This window comes from Ornithorhynchus anatinus, chromosome X1 (genome assembly GCF_004115215.2).
Source record: "Ornithorhynchus anatinus isolate Pmale09 chromosome X1, mOrnAna1.pri.v4, whole genome shotgun sequence".
Lineage (NCBI taxonomy): Eukaryota > Metazoa > Chordata > Mammalia > Monotremata > Ornithorhynchidae > Ornithorhynchus > Ornithorhynchus anatinus.
Genome location: NC_041749.1, coordinates 18,659,435 through 18,679,446, shown reverse-complemented (window position 1 = coordinate 18,679,446; position 20,012 = coordinate 18,659,435). Strand labels below are relative to the sequence as shown.

The 20,012-nt window shown below is 45.5% G+C and overlaps 1 protein-coding gene across 3 annotated transcripts in view; it reads right to left on the bottom strand.

The window, feature by feature from the left end:
• Positions 1-19,670, bottom strand: part of TAF1B (TATA-box binding protein associated factor, RNA polymerase I subunit B) — a 64,065-nt gene extending 44,395 nt beyond the window's left edge. Inside the window, exons 1-6 of one of the 3 annotated variants that reach the window (XM_029051808.2) lie at positions 19,581-19,670; positions 15,420-15,518; positions 14,303-14,393; positions 12,841-12,938; positions 11,058-11,153; positions 8,722-8,869 (exon numbers count right to left, since the gene is read on the bottom strand). In XM_029051808.2, the coding sequence (XP_028907641.1) occupies positions 8,722-8,869; positions 11,058-11,153; positions 12,841-12,938; positions 14,303-14,393; positions 15,420-15,518; positions 19,581-19,598 (550 nt within the window). In that variant the 5' untranslated portion in view covers positions 19,599-19,670. The remainder of the gene's footprint in view (positions 1-8,721; positions 8,870-11,057; positions 11,154-12,840; positions 12,939-14,302; positions 14,394-15,419; positions 15,519-19,580) is intronic. The other 2 variants (XM_029051809.2, XM_029051811.2) reach the window with 2 other exon arrangements.
• Between the last annotated feature and the right edge of the window lie 342 nt (positions 19,671-20,012).

Genomic DNA, 20,012 nt, shown 5'->3' with positions numbered 1-20,012 from the left:
CTTCGCTCAGCGCACGTCCTCTCCACTCCTCCAATTTTCTACCGGCTTCCCACGTACCCAGGCTCTCCACCCCAACCTACACATCCGCTCGATTCACCCGCTGGTCCCCGACTGGCCCTCTTTGCTCCTCCCACACTATCTTTCTAACATTTGCTTGCTCTCGACTTCACCACCTCCATTCCCTCGCTCATGCTATTTGCCCAGCTCGGAGCTCCCTTCTTCTTCCTCAAATCTGATAGCCTTCAGCCCTCCCTTATACTCAAAGCCCTCCAGAAATCCCAGTTTCTCCATCAAGTTCTTCCCCGCTTGACTTCCAGCCACCCAAGTTGGAGGGGAGAAGAGGTGTGGCTCAGTGGAAAGAGCCCGGGCTGGGGAGTCAGAGGTTGTGGGTTCTAATCTCGGCTCCGCCATTTGTCAGCTGTGTGACTTTGGGCAAGTCACTTCACTTCTCTGGGCCTCAGATCCCTCATCTGTAAAATGGGCATTAAGAATGTGAGCCCCACGTGGGACAACCTGATTACCTTGTATCTACTTCAGTGCTTGGATCAGTGCTTGGCACATACTAAGCACTTAACAAATACCATTATTATTATTATTATTAATCTCCTTAGGGCCTCCTCTGTAATATTTTAGAGAAGCAGTGCGGCCTAGAAGAAAGAGTCCAGGCCTGGGAGTCAGAAGGTCGTGGGTTCTAATCCCGGCTCTGCCACTTGTCTGCTGTGTGACCTTGGGTAAGTCACTTCTCTGTGCCTCTCATTTGTCTCATCTGCAAAATGCGGATCCAGTGCCTGTTCATTCATTTAATTTTATTTATTGAGTGCTTATTGTATGCAGAGGACTGTATTGAGTGTTTGGGAGTACAATACAGCAATAAAGAGACACATTCCCTGTACGCTTATAGTCTAGACGAGCTTAAAGTCTACAGCCTGTTCTCCTATTTAGTTAGGCTGAGAGCCTCATGTGGGTCCCGATGATCTTGTATCTACCCCAGTGCTTAGTACAGAAGCAGCGTGGCTCAGTGGAAACAGCCTGGGCTTGGGAGTCAGAGGTCATGGGTTCGAAACCTGGCTCTGCCACTTGTCAGCTGCGTGACTGTGGGCAAGTCACTTCACTTCTCTGTGCCTCAGTTCCCACATCTGTAAAATGGGGATTAACTGTGAGCCTCACGTGGGACAACCTGATTACCCTGTATCTACCCCAGCGCTTAGAACAGTGCTCTGCACATAGTAAGCGCTTAACAAATATCAACATTATTATTATTGCTCTGCACATAGTAAGCGCTTAACAAATACCAAAATTATTATTACAGTGTTTGGCACATAGTAAGTGCTTTACACAAACCACATCATTATCATTATTACTACTTCTAATAAAAACCCTTCGGCCATCTCCAGCACTCAGGTACTTATCTACCTCCATCCTCAGCACTAATCCATACTTGTTTATTCAACTGCACATTCAACTATTCTGACTTCTCAATTTGTAAATATTTTTATGTCTGTCTCCCCCATTAGAGTGGAAACTCCTTATGGGCACGGAACTTGTCGTTTCTTTATTTGGTATTTCTCAAGTGCTTAGTACAGTGCCTTGTGCCAGCGGGTGCTCCACAAAACCTATTTCCCCTTCTATTCCATTGATGAATTTGTATTCACGCTGATAGACTCCATTTCATTAAGCGCTCAATAAATACAATTGATTGATTGATTTCATGGGAAGTGAAAGGGCCATGTTGCTGCTTCCCGGTGACTCTGTCTGGTAATTAGGCAACCACTTCACTCCCTGCCTCTCCCGTTCTTCCCCACGTCATTCTTTAATCTTTCCACCCATTTTTCTCCCCTTACGTGGCTTTTAAAATCATTTCCCCATTTCTGTTGTGGGCAGGGCACGTGTCGTCCAACTCTGTCGTACTGTACTCTCCCAAGTGCTTAGTACAATGTTCTGCACTAAGTAAGCGCTCAATACGTACCACGGATTGACTGATTCCCAGAACCTCCTTACCTCCACCCATGCCTCCAGAGCTATCAATCGATCATGTATATTGAGCTTACTGTGTGCAGCGTGCTGAATTAAGCACTTGGAAGAGTACAGTATGACAGAGTTGCTATCCATTCATTCATTTAATCGTATTTATTGAGCACTTACTGTGTGCAGAGCACTGTACTAAGCGCTTGGAAAAGTACAATTGGGCAACAGATAGAGACAATCCCTGCCCAACAACAGGCTCACAGTCTAGAAGGGGGAGGCAGTCAACGAAACAAAACAAGTAGACAGGCATCGACAGCATCAAATCAGACAAATGGAATTACGGAAATATGCACACTATTAATAGAATAAATAGAATAAAAATGCGTAGAAATAGACACAAGTGCTGTGGGGTGGGGAAGGGGGTGGAGCACGTTTCCTGCAAAGGGAACGTCTAAACTACCGCATCTGCCTCCTTCTCTATTTTCCGGCCCGCGGTCTCTCCCCGCTCCAGTCCGTACTTCACTCTGCTGCACGGATCCATTTTCCAATGAAAACGTTCAGTCCACGTCTCCCCAATCTTCGAGAACCTCCAGTGGTTGCCCAACCACCTCCGTGTCAAACAGAAACTCCTCAGCATTGGTTTTAAAGCACTCATTCAACTCACCCCACCCTACCTCACCTCACCGGTCTCCTCCCGCAGCCCGGAACGCAGACTCCGCTCCTCTAGCGCCCGCTTACACAGAGCGCCCCCGATCTCGTCTACCTCACCGCCGATCCCCTTCCCAGGTCCTCCCCCTAGCCTGAAACTCCCTCTCCCTCCAAATCCACCAGACCACCACTCTCTCTACCCTCAAAGCATTATTAAGGCCACATCTCCTCCAAGAGGCCTTCCCTGATTAAGCCCGCTTTGCAGTGTGGCTCAGTGGAAAGATGCCGGGCTTGGGAGCCGGAGGTCATAGGCTCGAATTCCGGCTCGGCCACTTGGCAGCTGTGTGACTATGGGCAAGTCACTTCACTTCTCTGTGCCTCAGTTACCTCATCTGTAAAATGGGGATTAAGACTGTGAGCCTCACGAGGGACAACCTGATCACCCTGTATCTCCCCCAGCGCTTAGAACAGTGCTCTGCACATAGTAAGCGCTTAACAAATACCAACATTATTATGATTATTATTCCTCAGCTCGCTCTCCCTTTTGCATCATCTGTGCACTTGGATCTATGACTTTTGGACATTTGATATTCGGCCCCACTAATCCCACAGCATATATATATATATATATACATATATACACACACATATATATACATAGGCATTAATATGAATAAATCAGTAATTTATCACGTATAATTTAAAGATATATATCTTTTTATATATACCTTTAAGGATATATCTAATCTTTATATATATATACATCTTTTATATATATATTTAAAGATCTATATATACATTTATATATATATCTTTATATATCTTATAAAGATATATATCTTTAAATTACATATGATAAATTATTTATTCATATTAATGCCTGTTTTCCCCTCTAGACTGTAAGCTTGTTCTGGGCAGGGCGTTTGTCTGCTAATTCCGTTGTCCTGAACTCTCTTAAGCTCTTAGTACCGTGCTCTGCACATAGTAAATCCTCGGTAAATACATCTGATCGATTGATTGACTGGGCTACAAGTCAAAAAGCTGTGTATTGTACAGCTGAAACAAGGCAATTCTAGAAATGTTCGCAACATCTTCATTTAAGGTCCACCCGCAAGCCGATTGAGGGTGGAGTCAGGAGGAAGATACGGGTTCCGTCATGCTCGGCCAAAATGACTTCATCTACTGCATACACATCCCCAAGAAATATTTCACTGTGTTTCCAGTCTCCTTCTGAAATGGTTGCCGATCTATCTTCAGAGAATAAAAGGCAGAAAACCATGAGGGCAGAAGGAACTATCAGATCTGTAACTTGTAATACGACTGGGTTTTTATGCCACCTACTGGGATGGGGGTATAACTCGAGAGATTTAGAGGCACCGTAATCAGAGCGGCTAAACACGCAGTTATATCTTAGTTCCACGTAAACCCACTGCTTCCGTAAAAGCGAGGCATTCACCGTTAGCACTATCCTAAAATAACTCTAGAAGACACGTGGACTTGGGAGACAGATACATGAGAAGCAGCGTGGCTCAGTGGAAAGAGCCCGGGCTTGCGAGCCGGAGGTCATGGGTTCGAATCCCGGCTCTGCCACCTGTCAGCTGTGTGACTGTGGGCAAGTCACTTAACTTCTCTTGTGCCTCAGTTCCCTCATCTGGAAAATGGGGATTAAGACTGTGAGCCTCACGTGGGACAACCTGATTACCCTGTATCTGCCCCAGCGCTTAGAACAGCGCTCTGCACATAGTAAGCACTTAATAAATACCAACATTATCATCACTAAATGCCTGCAATCTTCTTGCCATTTGAAATTAATCCAAAAGAAGGCCTTGAGGTGCATGCTACTTTGTTCACTTTACTTTCAGCGTTTAGATAAATCCTTTTTCTTGCTAAGATCCACACATGGGCTTGCTCACATTTACCTAGCCCCTCCCAAACTCATCTCCCTCGCTCCTCCCAAGCAAATCTTCTAACTGAATTTTGCTCTCCGCCAAGCATAATGTCTCACTCACAAACCGGAACGCTAATTTATAGTCTTCCTTTCTTTCAAAGTTCTCTTAAAAATCACAGATCTCCTTACAAAAATCACCTCCTTTATAAGGCATTCCCTGAGTAACATTCGACACTTCGTATTTATGCCATCCCACTCGGTCACTTCCTACTTTTAATGGTATCTATTAAGCGCTTACAATGCGCCAGGCGCCGTACAAAGCACGTAGCTACGTGATAATCAGGTCGGACACAGCCCGTGTCCCACGGGGGCATCACAATCTTAATTCCCACTTTACAGATGAAGCAACTGAGGCCCAGAGAAGTGAAGTGACTTGCCCAAAGTCACACAGCAGGTTAGTGGCAGAGCTGGAATAAGAACCCAGGTCCTTCTGACTCTCAGGCCCATGTTCTTCTACCCATTAAGCCACATTACTGTACCTTCTATTTATTATTTCTTTCGTCAAGTCTTCGTATCTAATCTCTCTTAACTTTGGTATATTTGTTCAATTACTTCTGTCTCCCCCATTATACTGTAAACTTCCTTGAGGGCAGAGATTATGTATTTTAATCTTTGGTTTTGTAAGTGGCTAGCATACAGTGCCTCGCGTAAAACTATACTCAAAAAAGACTGCTGATACTGATTAATGAAATAGTTGACTGTTTTAGACAGTTTATATATATATCAGCCAGTTCTGCAGAAGACAACAGTAGGTGTTTCTGGAAACCTCTTTAATACGGAAAAATCTTTCAATGGGAAATAAGTGATACTACCGATGGCATTTGTGAAGCACTTACTACGGGTCAAACGCTGTTTTAATAATGATAATAATTCGGGTATTTGTTAAGCGCTTACAATGTGCCAGGCACTGTTCTAAGCGCTGGGGTGGATACAAGCAAATCAGGTTGGACACAGTCCCTTGTCCCACTTGGGGCTCACAATTTTAATCCCCTTTTACAGATGGGGTAACTGAGGCGCAGAGAAGTGATGAGACTTGCCCCAGGTCCCACAGCAGAAGAGTGGCAGAGGCAGGATTAGAACCCAGGTCCTTCTGACTCCAAGGCCCGTGTTCTATCCACGAGGCAACGCTGCTCCTCCGTGCAAGTTTAAGAGCATGGGGTGGTGGGGTGGTAAGGGGGGGAATGGGTTGTGGAGCCCTTACTTGAAGTGGTGATAAGTAAGCACTTAATAAATATGAATGATTGATTGATTGATTGCAGGGAAGTGGCACGGTTTAATGGATAGAGCCCGGGCCAGGGAGTCAGAAGGACCTGGGTTCTAATCCCTGCTCTGCCACTTGTCTGCCGTGAGACCTTCGGCAAGTCGCTTCACTTCTCCGGGCCTCAGCCCCATGTGGGACACGGACTGCGTCCAACCCGATTTGCTTGTATCCACCCCAGTGCTTAGTACAGTGCCTGGCACGTAGTAAGTGCTTCACAAATGTCATCATCATAATAATAATGATTATTATTACGAATCGGTCGGTGCGGCCCCAAAGCCCGGCTCATACGTCCCAACCATTTCCACGGCACCGGAGCCTGGAACTCCCGGGATCACGTGGCTGTGGCGGGAGGGACACGTGACCCCTCTGGGCCCGGTTCCATCGGCCAACCGACCTGGCCCCTGGCGCCCGAGGCCCATTTATAGAAAACACAAAGGCGTTTAATTATTTAAAGGGTCTGGCACGAGCTATGGGCAGTTGCGACACAGCCACCCTCTGCTTCCCAGGGCTCTGGCTCTGTGGTCCCGCCTCTCTGGGCTCCCGCCCCCGCCACGACGACGCTGCGCGGCCCACCGGGGCCTCGAGCGATGACGAGGGCCCCAGGCGCTGGGTGACGCGATCGCCCCCGGGGTCTTTCAGCCGATTCCCCACCGGGGCATGTGGCGGCTCCGCTCCCCTTCCCTCCCATCGCCTTCTAACCCGATTCTGGAAGGAAACACGTGTTAGCGCAGAAATGGTGGTACCTGGACCCCCTACGTTCTTTAGCAGATTTTACAAAATGGTTGAGGAAAGGGGGCAGCCCCGGTTGAGATGTCCGATCCTGGGCTAACTACTGGGGCCATGGCTACTCTCCTAATCAATCAATCACTAGTATTGATTGTGCAGGGCACTGTACTAAACACTTGGGAGAGTACAACACAACAGAATTAGCAGACGTGAGGAGAGAAGTCACCCGTTCTCCTCCTTCCTAACTCTCCTCCCCCTCCTCTCTTTCACTTCAATCTTTACTGGGCTCGTCGAAAACTCTCTTCATTTTATCTAATTTCAGTTAGGTCGCAGGTATTATTAAATCTCCCCACGATAATACAACCGACCTCCATTTCTATTGAAATTATTCCGTCCCTGTTCCCCCGACGGACATTTTACAGCCAGCTTGCATTTTCCATTTCTACACTGGTAGTAATTCCACTAGAAATCGCTGAATTAGGAACGTGATACACAATCTAATTACCCAAGAATCTGCATTCGCCGAAAACCTTTTCAACCATTTGGTAGGATTATTTTCACTTTCGCACAACTATATGCGGTCCTCCTTCTAATAACATCGAGGGAGCCCCGTATGGTTATGGGAAAAGTAGAGAAAATCTGGCTTTTTTGCATTCTCCTCATAGCACGAGGCCCGGACAACAGGGACCGTACCTTATCCGAGGGGCTTCGGAAAAGGAAAATCGAATACCACACAGGTGTGATCTGGGGGGAGATTGTGGCACTGCACGACACTCGGAGAGTGGGAGGAGCGGGGGGGTGGGGAAGGAATGGAAAAACGTCATTTACCCAGCTAGCCCCTCTCCCAGCGATTCCCCCCTTTCATCTCTTCCATTCTCCCAGGGTGTTAGATCCTGACGTGGTGGGAGAGGGACATAACTCAAGGGAATAAACCCCATCGCTGTGGCACTGATCCTCTCCTCACGCATTTGGTGTGCAGAGTTAATATTAATAATGACTGTGGCCCTTGTTAGGCGCTCACTATGTGCCAGTACTAAGCGTTGGGGTGGATACAAGTAAGTCAGGTTAGACACAGTCCCCATCCCACGTGGAGCTCACAGTCTCAATCCCCATTTGACAGATGAGGTAACTGAAGCAAAGAGAAGCGAGTTGCTCAAGGTCACACAGACAAGTGGCAGAGCCGGGATTAGAACCCATACCCTTCTGACTCCCAGGCCCGTGCTCTATCGACTACACCGTGCTGCTTCACCTACAGCGCTCTTACTGACAGCCAAAGGGAAGAAGCAAGATGCAGTGGCTAAAGGGGACTGCTCCGCACACCGTAAGCACTCAATAAATATGGCTTAATGAACACGGAGACTAGGACCAATTGGGTCAAATTCTGCTCATTCCAATCAATGGCATTTACTGAGCACTTACTGTGTTCCCTGCGGTCTAGAGGGGGAGACTGACATTTATACAAACAAGTAATTTAGAGTATACAATTTAAAGTAACTAACTACTATGGGATTCCAGGCCACGGATGCAAAACCCTGGCTGACGCGGCATGAATCCACCGTGAAACACGTCAGCCATAGTCCAGAAATTCCAGTTGGGTGCTGGATCCCCAAGAACTGCCCTAAGGGGGTGGTCCGAGGCAGAGGAGGGGGATCTAATCCAATCACTGCAGCACGTCCAGGGCCCAAGGCTGCAAATAGCACCAGATGGAAGAAAATGGCCGGAATGAGAGCAACGGATGCCAAGCAGAATCACAAGCGTCTGCCCATTTTTATCAATTCCTTTGGAGGAATTGGAGGATTTCCCTCGGGTTGGAATTAAATGTAGTACACGACTCCCAAATCTACACGGCAAATTCTCCTATTCTACTCAGCATTTTAAAAGGCTCGTTTCAACCGTGAGAAGCAGCGTGGCTTAGTGGAAAGAGACCGGGTTTGGGAGTCAGAGATCATGGGTTCTAATCCAGGCTCTGCCACTTGTCAGCTGTGTGACTTTGGGCAAGTCCCTTAACTTCTCTGTGTCTCAGTTACCTCATCTGTTTAAAACCGTGAGCCCCATGTGGGACAACCCGATTACCTTGTGTCTACCCCAGTGCTTAGAAATGTGCTTGGCACATAGTAAGCGTTTAACAAATACCATTATTATTATTATTATTATCATTTTCCTTTTCTCCTACCTGCTATCATGTCTTTCTCGTTGGAAAGAAGCTGACTGATGCTGACTTCAGGGGGGGCTTCCGCTTCACTTTTGGAGGAAAGAACAGAAGGTTCACTAAACAGATCGGCTTCGCTGTCCCAGTCTGAGAACGCTTCACTGTCAGATGCCTAGTTTTGGAAACAAAAAACCAAAACCACCGGTCAAGCATTAACGAAGAGTATTAAGTTTAATTCCTTCAGCTATTAAAGGCGTTCGCGTCTGTTATACGTGGCAAATGAGTGTATTCCAGAACACTTTAAGGAACTCATTTTCAAATACTGACACTTGTCTGTTCTTTTCTGATTATTAATAAGGTGGACAAGTGAAAATACCTGATTGTCACCTGGGTTATTCTTCTATTCTTCCTAATTCGAAGTTATTTTTCTTTTCATAAAAAAAATTGTCTTCATTTGTGTGTGTGTGTGTGTGCGCCTATACACACACTCAGAGACACCCTCACACTCACAGATATACACACACACACGTTCACGCATTCACAATAGGTCTCGGGAGAGGGGGAGGGAGGAATAATAATAATAATGATAATGATGATGATGGTATTTGTTAAGTGCTTACTATAAGCCAAGCACTGTTCTAAGCGCTGGGATAGATACAAGGTAATTAGGTTGTCCCACATGGGGCTCACAGTCTTAAATCCCCATTTTATAGATGAGGGAACTGAGGCCCAGAGAAGTGAAGTGACTTGCCCAAAGTCACACAGCTGACAAGTGGCGGAGCTGGGATTAGAACCCACGACCTCTGACTCCCAAGCCTGTGCTCTTTCCTCTAAGCCACGGTGCTTCTGGGCTACAGCAGAACAAGGGAAAGCAAGAAATCCCACTTCCAACCCTTGCCTGCTGTGTGACCTTGGGCTAGTCACTCAACTTTTCTCTGTCTCTATTTCCTCATCTGTAAAATGGGGACTCAATACCCGCTCTCCCGCCTACCTAGACTGCAAGCCCCTTATAAGATAGGGACTGTTTCCAATATGACAAGCTTGTATCCACCACCTACTACAATTCTTGGTACATAGTGAAAAGTTTAGCGAATAACACAATTATTATTATTATTATTATTAACGCTTCCAGACTGTGGGCAGGGAACATGGCAGGATCATCAACTCTGCTTTAATGTACTCTCCCAAGAGCTTAGTACAGTGCTCTGCACACAGTAAGTGCTCAGTAAATACCGCTGATTAATACTGAGCCCCATTTTAGTCCTAGTGGGGCTAAGCAACGATTCCACCGAGCCTCTAACAAGAGTCAACAAAGTAGGGACCTACGAGGCAGCATAAATGCGTTTTACAAACACCCTAATTCGCAAGTAAAAACAGCTGACACAACTCCTCTTCTGCCTCTCTTTCCATGCACACACATAATCACACACACAGTCTGGTTATTCTCTCTCGGAAACACCCTCACGGCTACATGAAATAAAATATAAAAAAGAGACAGAGCAGAGGCAGCTAATGTAGCACAGGTCCCCAACTCTCTCTTTGGTTACCTAACTGTGAAAACGATCACCTAAAAAGTGTGGCTAGGCAAGAAATTTTTAATTCCAAGCTTTGTAAGTTGGGCACATATGGATAGTGTCTGAGCCTTTAGCACGGCTGTTAAAGGTCTCTTTTTTACATCCTGTGGGGAGGCGAGATCGACATTATGAAACAAGAAATGGGGACGTCTCTTGTGCTTGAGCTGTATGCATTTTAGCTTTCATAAAATTGCAGTGGAAGTAGAGTGGGGATGGAGTTTGAAAACCCGCCTTTATGAAACAAGAAATGGGGACGTCTCTTGTGGTTTGAGTTATATGCATTTTAGCTTTCATAAAATTGCAGTGGAAATAGAGTGGGGATGGAGTTTGAAAGCCCGCCTTCCAAACACGGAATAACGGCGGGGATGCTTTGCTGAAAAGGAGAAAGGAGATAGAAGAAACTCCAGGAGACGGTAGTAGAGAAGTTACCAAAATAATCATTCAGTGAGAAATACTGAGGACTGACCTGGAGCAATTAGATTTTTACATATAAAATTGTAAAGAATCAGTGACAGCAGGTCCACGGAGGAGGATTTACATAAGAAGAAACCGAGAAATGTTTTCAAATGGGAACAAGTGAAACCTGGGCAGCAGAGAGAAAAGCATGGCATGTCTTTTTCTTTTAAACAAACCAATCACAAAACGCAACTTCCTGATAATGTTAGTCATTTTGGGAGTGTTAATTCTTTCAGACCAGTAAAGGACCATTTAATGTGCTAGTGTAGCAATGGTTTTAAAGGTCAAGTGGTCAAAAAGAGTAAAAGTTCAAGAGAGCTTCACACTTACTATACTATTCCGCATATTGGCCCTTTTTGAGTCCTTGCAATAAGCCTGGTTGCTCTTTTGAAGGTAGCGTCTCCAAAAGTTGTATAAGACATCATCCTGAGAGAATAAAAAATTAGCTGTTAGTCCTGACAATTATAAATATTCATCGGCAGCGCAGCACTTTAGGAGAGAGTGAAAAAATACCATGAAATAGACTACGGGGGAACTGATTAGTTTTCCTGAACTACACTTCAATGTTCAATTCCCCTCCTACACTCTACGTTTGTTATGGGCAGTGTACGTGACTGTTAATTCTGTTGCACTGTACTCTCCCACGTACAGTGCTCTGCCCACAGTAAGCGCTCAATAAATACGATTGATTGGTCTAATGTTTGATGTTTGTCATGGGAACTAATGTTAATGTCATAGGGTGCTTTATGAGCTTAATGAAATGTCTTTGGTGTTAACTATAATACTTCCACACATTTTATTAATGAGAGACAGATCAGAGTTCACCCCGCCATTCTTCGTGTCCCAGAAGCTGGCAACCTAGAAGTCACTGTCAATTCCTCCCTGCTTTTTATTCATTCGGCTGTATTTACTGAGCGCTTACCGTGTGCGAAGCACTGTAGTAAGAGCTTGGGAGAGTACACTATAACGATAGACACTCTCCCTTCCTACATGATCGCCTTCTGACAGTATTTCAAGGATCTGCTCCTTTCTCTCCACTCTAACAGCCACCATATCGGTTCGAGCTCTCGTCTCCTCCTAATTAGACTTCTGAATTAGCCTCCTCTCACTGGTCTATCTTTCTCCGACTTCTCTTCCCCTCGGTCTACAATCCGCTCAGCTGCCCCGATCATCTTCCTACGACTTTTTTTGGCACAGGCTGAGGCATTCTCAAAAATCTCTAGTGACGAACCCATTTCTCTTCACATCACTCGATGAATCAATGGTATTTATTGAGTGCTTGCTAGGTGCCGAGCACTGTTCTAAGCCCTTGGGAGAGTACGAGGGAACAAGCGGACACGTTCCCTGCCCATAAAGAGCTTATCAAGCAATCCTCCTGACTGCTGGCTTCACGGTTCCTGCTTTTTGTCTGCTTCTCTCCACCTCCTTCTTTATTCCTCCCAAGCTAAACTTCTTACCGGGCCTCCCTCTCTCTCCTCTCTGCACTTCCTGTGGTCTTCTCCCTGCCTGAAATTCCATCCACCCAGCCAACAGCTCTCTCCATGTTCTCCAGGAGGCACGATTCACTTCTCCCACCCCAGGTTGTGTCATTCCAACATCCACCCTTAACGCTTAGGGATAAGCAGTCGACCTTACTTCTCGACAGAAGGCTCCATCATCCTAATCATAGAGTGAGTCATGTACTCTCCTGATTTATTCAATTATCTTTCCACACTCTGGCTATTTCCAGCTGCAACTCTGTCTCCACCCCTGCTCCCACTATCTGTAAATAATTTGGTGGGGTTCCAGTCTCCCCCAGTAGGTTTTACGCTCCTTGAGGGCAGGGAATGGGTCTTTTACCTCTAATGTATTCTCCCAAATGCTTAGTACAGTGCTCTGCACTCAGAAAGTGCTCAAACATACTACTGAGGATTATTATGACAATGCTTTCACTCTAATCAGGTGTGAACCTCTTATTTCCACCTTCTCAACAATGGGTTGGTTATGCAACAGTTTTTTTTAATTAAACTAATTTCATGTCACGCAAGGCCAGGAAAGCAAAAATCCTTCTCAACTTTTTAATTCCCCTCATGACAAACAAAAGTCTGAAAATAATTCACATAACAGGATTTACCTTCAATTCTGGACATACGCCCAGGGCAAGTAGAGCTTCTGCTTGCTGAAGGAGGATGTACTGAAAACCTTCACAGATGTACCACTCCCAGCCTTTTTCTGAGGGGCAACAAATAATATTTTTTTAATAACTTGTTTCCCAACTGAGTAACATTTGGTAATAAATATTATTACATGCATAACAGTATAATTTCACTGGGTATTTCATCTCAGATGTGGATCCTTTCTACCTTCAAACAGGTCTTCTTTTTCCCAAATTCTCTACCTTTCTTTTTGGCAGGGTGCCCAAAGAAACTTTTTTCATTCCAGAATTGCTTTTAAATATATATATCTTTTCTCCCCAACGGGAGAATTCATTTCTCTCAAACAGCAGATTGAAGAAAGACAATGGGAAAAGAATGGTTTTTGGATAAAATGAAGACGGAACAAAAAGGTATTCGCCCATAGATGGTTGCACAAAGTAGAGCCATTTAAGTACCCGCTTCACCCTCTATCCCGCTTCTGCTATAACTGGCAATGAATTGAGCAGAACGATGCTAAGATTGGGTAGAGGAGGTCAAGAAATACAAGAGGAGGCCAGGGATAGACAAACAAGCGTGGAATTGCACTATTCCTCTGGAACTGGTCTTGAGAGCCTGGGAATAGCAAGAAGAGAAAAGCAGGCCCTGGCCAGTGGCATACAAAGCTGGGGTTAACTTTATGGAATTAGAGATTACAGATCTCAATATTAAAAAACATGAAGAAAAAATTGATAGTGAAGGATTACCCAAGATATTAAAATGTATACCTAAACGCTGGGAATCAAAATATACACATACTCTTGGAAATAGGTATTTAAAGGTATTTTTCAGAAATTAACAAATCAAACCTCAAAACTCCCCTCTGCGGTACAGAAGACATTAATTATTTACTGGTTTCAAACAAATTGGGGGAGACTTAGGCCACTGATAATTGATAAGACAGCAAAAAACCAATATCTTTCTTATTTGATCCTCTTTCCTGACAAAATATGTGGGTGGTTTCAAAGACCTTAACCTGACTTTGTAACTCTATATTAAACCCTTCCTTGCTAGGTCTTTTCTTAGGAACTTATTTTTCACATTTTAGCACAGTATGTTGGAAATTCAGTGTTAGGACTTTTACAGTCCAGTATTTTGTCTGACTTGATACACATTATAATACATTTTAATAGAGAAAATAAATGACACTCTTAAAATGACTAAAATTAAAAGAATAGGAGAAACAGTACAGAATCATCTACACTATGTGCATATTCAGCTGCTGGTTGAAAATTAATGATCTACAAAACCAAGCTTAAAAGGAAATATCTCGGGCCAGTAACTTCTAGACATGCAATCCGCATAAATTTGGTTTTATATTATTTGGTATAAATGACGGCATTCCACTAGGAAAAAAAAACCTTGAGGAAAAAAAGTAAAGGTGCATATGAGAAAACAGCATACCAAATTTTCTTTTTTTTCTAATCCCTCTGGAGATGGCCTGAATCTTGGTTTTAGGAGTAAAGGTCTCAGAAGTAACAAGTTCCTTGGACTTCTGTAAGGCACGGATGGATAAAAAGATGAGTTCAACTCTCCATGTCGGCCAGGTGATCAAATTCCAACGAATTTGGACAATTTGTTCTATACTCTATAATGCTATCACAGAATTAGGAGGATTGAAGCTCCAAATGGAAGCTAGGGCTATAATTCAATTTAAATTTGAATGAAATACACACACATACATATATAATAATCTTAACTACACATTAGAATACCCGTATTAAGATTTGAAATATGCTTGTGTGTCATGTTTGGGTGGAAATGGCTTGAGGATTCTTTATTTGACAAATGACATCATTTTGAGCTACTGGGAACACCAAATATTTTGGGTGTGTTCCATAATCTTCATGGACAGGGAACGTGTCTGACAACTCTGTTGTATTGTACTCTCCCAAGAGCTTAGTCCAGTGCTCTGCACATAGTCGGCGCTCCATACCACTGATGGCGATAACAGCTTTCTGAAACCTCTGAAACGCCTGTAGTCCAAATAATTGCCTATCCCTTTCTTGGAGAACAGAAATGGGAAAAACAGTTAAAACTCTTCGAACTTGCCAGTTCAGCCCGACACTTGTAACTATCCCAGAAGAGTCACTGTATAGCCCAAAGTTAGTGGCTGTGTCTCCACGGAGAAAAATATATTTCTTGGAAAGGAATTTCTTTGTGAAATTGTCCTCAAATGTCCTGTTGTCCTGAGAGGCCTCGGAATAGGATAATCCAGAGTGTGGGGCAGTTTCCAGGGGGCAGTGGGGCAGCTGTCAGGAAGACAGTGCTCTGAATCAATCAGGAGGCATGAGGAAAAGCACAATCGCGTGGTTAAAAATCCAGGTTCGTCTGACTTGACCCAAATGTCTTCTATCTGCCTAAATGTGTTTGTCGATCGACTTTTAGGCCTCTTACTCATAATGTGAGTAAAATGAATGAAATTCCCTGAGGGTTTAGTCCAGTGCTCCGAACACAGTAAGCACTCAATAAATAACATGGATTGAATGACTTTGAAAATATGCCACTTCATGCTACTTACCTCTATAACATTAAGGCAGGATTTACAGTAATATTTACCTTCCTCTGTAATGCCCCACGTAACGGCGGCACATTGTGTGCACGGCTCATTGTAGTCCCTCTAGAGAAGAAAATGAAAAATGTTAATATTCAATCGCATCTAACACACTGAACTTAAAAAACGCATTTCTCTTAGAAAGGGAGGTATCGGCCGGCAGACGGGGAATCCATACCTTCCTCATATGACTGAGGGTTGAAGAAAGACAAAAATAAATAGGAAAAGGAAAGCGGCATGTGTAACTCCAGATAAATGATAAATTCCATGAAATTTCCAAAAAAAACAAATGGGGGTAAATCGAAAGACAAGCACTCAAGTAAAGAGAGGTATAAAGACCGCCCCTTAGTAAAATCAATAGAGTTGGATTATCACGGGGACATTTTCTAACTTTTTAGCATATTTTATAGTTCAGCTATCAATTCTATGAACAGGAAGTCATGTCTGCACGTAGTCCATTTGCCATATGAGGCCTTTACATCTCTATTATCTGTCTCTGCCCTCTCTCTTTTTATTGCCTACGCAACGATTATAATACTGCAGTTTCTTGTATCTTTGATAAACGCTCCTTCTATCGTCACATCCAGGAGATAAGGACACCGCAGCAAAGGCAGAGACATCTGGGAGAGACAATGGGAGGAAAGGGAGTCTTCACTGTATGCTCCTTGTGGTACGCTCGATAAATTCATTCAATAGTATTTATTGAGCGCTTACTATGTGCAGAGCACTGTACTAAGCACTTGGAATGAACAAATCGGTAACAGATAGAGACAGTCCCTGCCCTAGGACGGGCTTACAGTCTAATCGGGGGAGACGGACAGACAAGAACAATAGCAATAAACAGACTCAAGGGGATGAACATCTCATTAAGACAATAGCAAATAAATAGAATCAAGAGCAAATAAATAGAATCAAGAACAAATAAATACCACCGACTGATCGACTGATGGGCGATAGGGGAAATGGAGGTGGGAAAGCGGGAGATGTGGATGGATGGGAAGATCTGGAGTATATTTTTAAAAGCGCAGACAGAAAAGAGGAGAAAAAGGGTACGACGGAAGCAAATGAGAAGACGAGGAGAGAGGGAGAGGAAGGGGATGGGGGAAAAAGAGTTACAGACAAACCGGGTGGTGGTAAAGAGTAGAGATAAAATGCTGTTTCAGTTGGATACAAGAAGAAAGCAGAGGGCCAAGAGGGGAGAGGAGGCTAGAAGCCAAACATAGCTGGGAAAGATATTACTGCCTCAATTGTTTTCCCAAGTCTCAGCTGGCAAAAGATAGTTAATAGAAGTCAAATGATCTGTGAGGTCTTGGTTCAGGGTGGCCCCAGACAGCTCCGTTAGCTCCTTGAGGGCAAAGATTGTGGCTAGCAACTCTATCGTTACGGCACTCTCCCCAATGCTTCGTCATCATCAATGGTATTTCCTGATTTTTAAAAAATGGTATTAGTTAAGCATTTACTATGTGCCAGGAACTGCTCTAAGCGCTGGGGTAGATACCAGGTAATCTGGTTGGTTGCAGTCCCTGCCTCACGTGGGCCATTTTACAGTTGAAGGGACCCGAGACCCAGAGATCTGGTGACTTAATAATAGTAATAATCATGGTATTTGTTAAGTGCCTACTATGTGCCAAGCTCTGTTCTAAGCGCTGGGGTAGATACAAGGTAATCAGGTTGTCCCACTTGGGGCTCACAGTCTCAATCCCCATTTTCCATCTGTGGTCACTGAGGCCCAGAGAAGTGAAACGGCTTGCCCGAAGTCACACAGCAGACAAGTGGCAGGCGCGGGATGAGAGCCCGCGACCTTTCACTCCCAGGCCTGTGCTCTTGAGAAGCAGCATGGTGTATTGGAAAGAGCACAGGCCTGGGAGTCAGAAGGTCACGGGTTCTAATCCCGTGATTGGACTGTACAATTCTAATTGATTGCATTCATCCATTCAATAGTATTAACTGAGCGCTTACTATGTGCACAGCACTGTACTAAGCGCTTGGAATGGACAATTGGGGAACAGATTCATTCATTCAATAGTATTTATTGAGCGCTTACTATGTGCAGAACACTGTACTAAGCGCTTGGAATATACAAACTGGTAACAGATAGAGACAGTCCCTGCCCTTTGACGGTCTTACAGTCTAATTGGGGGAGACGGACAGACGAGAACGATAGCAATAAACAGGATCAAGGGGATGAACATCTCATTAAAACAATAGCAAATACATAGAATCAAGGCGATGTACATCTCATTAACAAAATAAATAGGGTAATGAAAAAATATACAGTTGAGCGGACGAGTACGGTGCTGAGGGGATGGGAAGGGAGAGGGGGAGGAGCAGAGGGAAAGGGGGGAAAAGAGGGCTTAGCTGAGGAGAGGTGAAGGGGGGGTAGAGGGAGCAGAGGGAGAAGGGGAGCTCAGTCTGGGAAGGCCTCTTGGAGAAGGTGAACTTTAAGTAGGGTTTTGAAGAGGGGAAGAGAGTCGGTTTGGCGGAGGTGAGGAGGGAGGGCGTTCCGGGACCGCGGGAGGACGTGGCCCGGGGGTCGACGGCGGGATAGGCGAGAACGGGGGATGGCGAGGAGGTGGGCGGCGGATTAGCGGAGCGTGCGGGGTGGGCAGTGGAAAGAGAGAAGGGAGGAGAGGTAGGAAGGGGCGAGGTGATGGACAGCCTCGAAGCCCAGAGTGAGAAGTTTTTTGTTTCGTGCGGAGGTCGATAGGCAACCCCTGGAGGTTTTTAAGAAGGGGAATGACAGGCCCAGAGCATTTCTGCAGGAAGATGAGCCGGGCAGCGGAGTGAAGAATAGACCGGAGCGGGGCGAGACAGAAGGAAGGGAGATCAGAGAGAAGGCTAACACAATAATCTAGCCGGGATATTATGAGAGCCTGTACCAGTAGGATAGCCGTTTGGGTGGAGAGGAAAGGGTGGATCTTGGCGATAGTATAAAGGTGAGACCGGCAGGTCTCGGTGACGGATCGGATGTGCGGGGTTGAACGAGAGAGACGAGTCAAAGATGACGCCGAGGTCGCGGGCCTGAGAGATGGGAAGGATGGTCGTCCATCCACGGTGATAGGGAAGTCAGGAAGATAGAGATAGAGATAGATGGGCTTACAGTCTAGTTGGGGGAGACAAACAAAAACAATAGCAATAAATAGGATCAAGGGGATGTACACCTCATTAACAAAATAAATAGGGTAATAAAGATATAGACATATGAGCAATTGTAGAATATACAATCTTGAAATGTCCAATTGGGCAACGGAGAGAGACCATCCCTGCCCCATGATGGGCTCACAGTCTAAAGCGTAATCTCTTGGTTGGGCGGGGATGGTCTCTCTCTGTTGCCCAATTGGCCATTCCAAGCGCTTAGTCCAGTGCTCTGCACCTAGGAAGCGCTCAATAAATAGCTATGTGACTTTGGGCAAGTCACTTCACTTCTCTGTGTCTCAGTTCCCTCAACTGTAAAATGGGGACGAAGGAACCTGATGACCTTGTATCCTCCCCAGTGCTTAGACCAGTGCTTTGCACATGGTAAGCGTTTAACAAATGCCATCGTTGTTATTATTACTACTGAATAAATGAACTATTGAATGAATAATAATGCTGGTATCTGTTAAGCGCTTACTATGCGCAGAGCACCGTTCTAAGCGCTGGGGTAGATACAGGGTGATCAGGTTGTCCCACGTGAGGCTCCCAGCTAATCCCCATTTTCCAGATGAGGTCACTGCGGCCCAGAGAAGTGACCTGCCCACGGTCACACAGCTGACACGTGGTAGAGGTGGGATTCGAACCCATGACCTCTGACTCCCCAGCTCGGGCTCTTTCCACCGAGCCAATAGACACAAAACAAGACAACATCATCAAGATGAAGAGAGGCAAGGGGATGTGCACCTCATTAAGAAAATAAATAAGGTTATAAATAATGTATAGAAGAGAGGCCAGTGCGGGGGAGGGGGGAGGGAGGGCAGGGCTCCCATAGGCCTCTGCGGTTGGCATGAGTGACGTCACGGGCCTGACTCCAGGCGCCACGCGCCGCCCGGACCGGAAGGGACCGGCCGAGGCTCCCCCGGCCCCGGGACTTCCGGCCCGAGCGGTCCGCCGCTCCTCGTGCCCCCGCGCCCTCCCGGAGGGGCGGCTCACCGTCTCCTCTTCATCCATGCCCAGGCCTAGGCCGCCCTCGCGGCCCGCGCGCCTGCGCCTGCGCCGCCGCCGCCGCCTAGCAACGCTTCCGGGAGCGCCGCCGAACACCTGCCGGCCGGGAAACGAGCGGCTGCCGCCGGAAGTTCCGGTCCACGAAAAGCTTCCCCCCCCCCCCCCCCCTGCGCCCCTCCTGCCTCCTGCCCTAGTCATTCATTCGTTCGTTCCTTCACCACTCATGTGTTCATTTATCACTCATATATTCATTCGTTCGTTCGTTCCTTTCTTCCTCACTCATATATTCATTCATTCATTCGTTCTTTCATTCGTCACTCATATATTCATTCAATTCGTTCATTCATTCATCACTCATATATTCATTCATTCACTCATTCGTTTGTTCATTCATTCGTTCGTTCATTCATTCATTCGTCA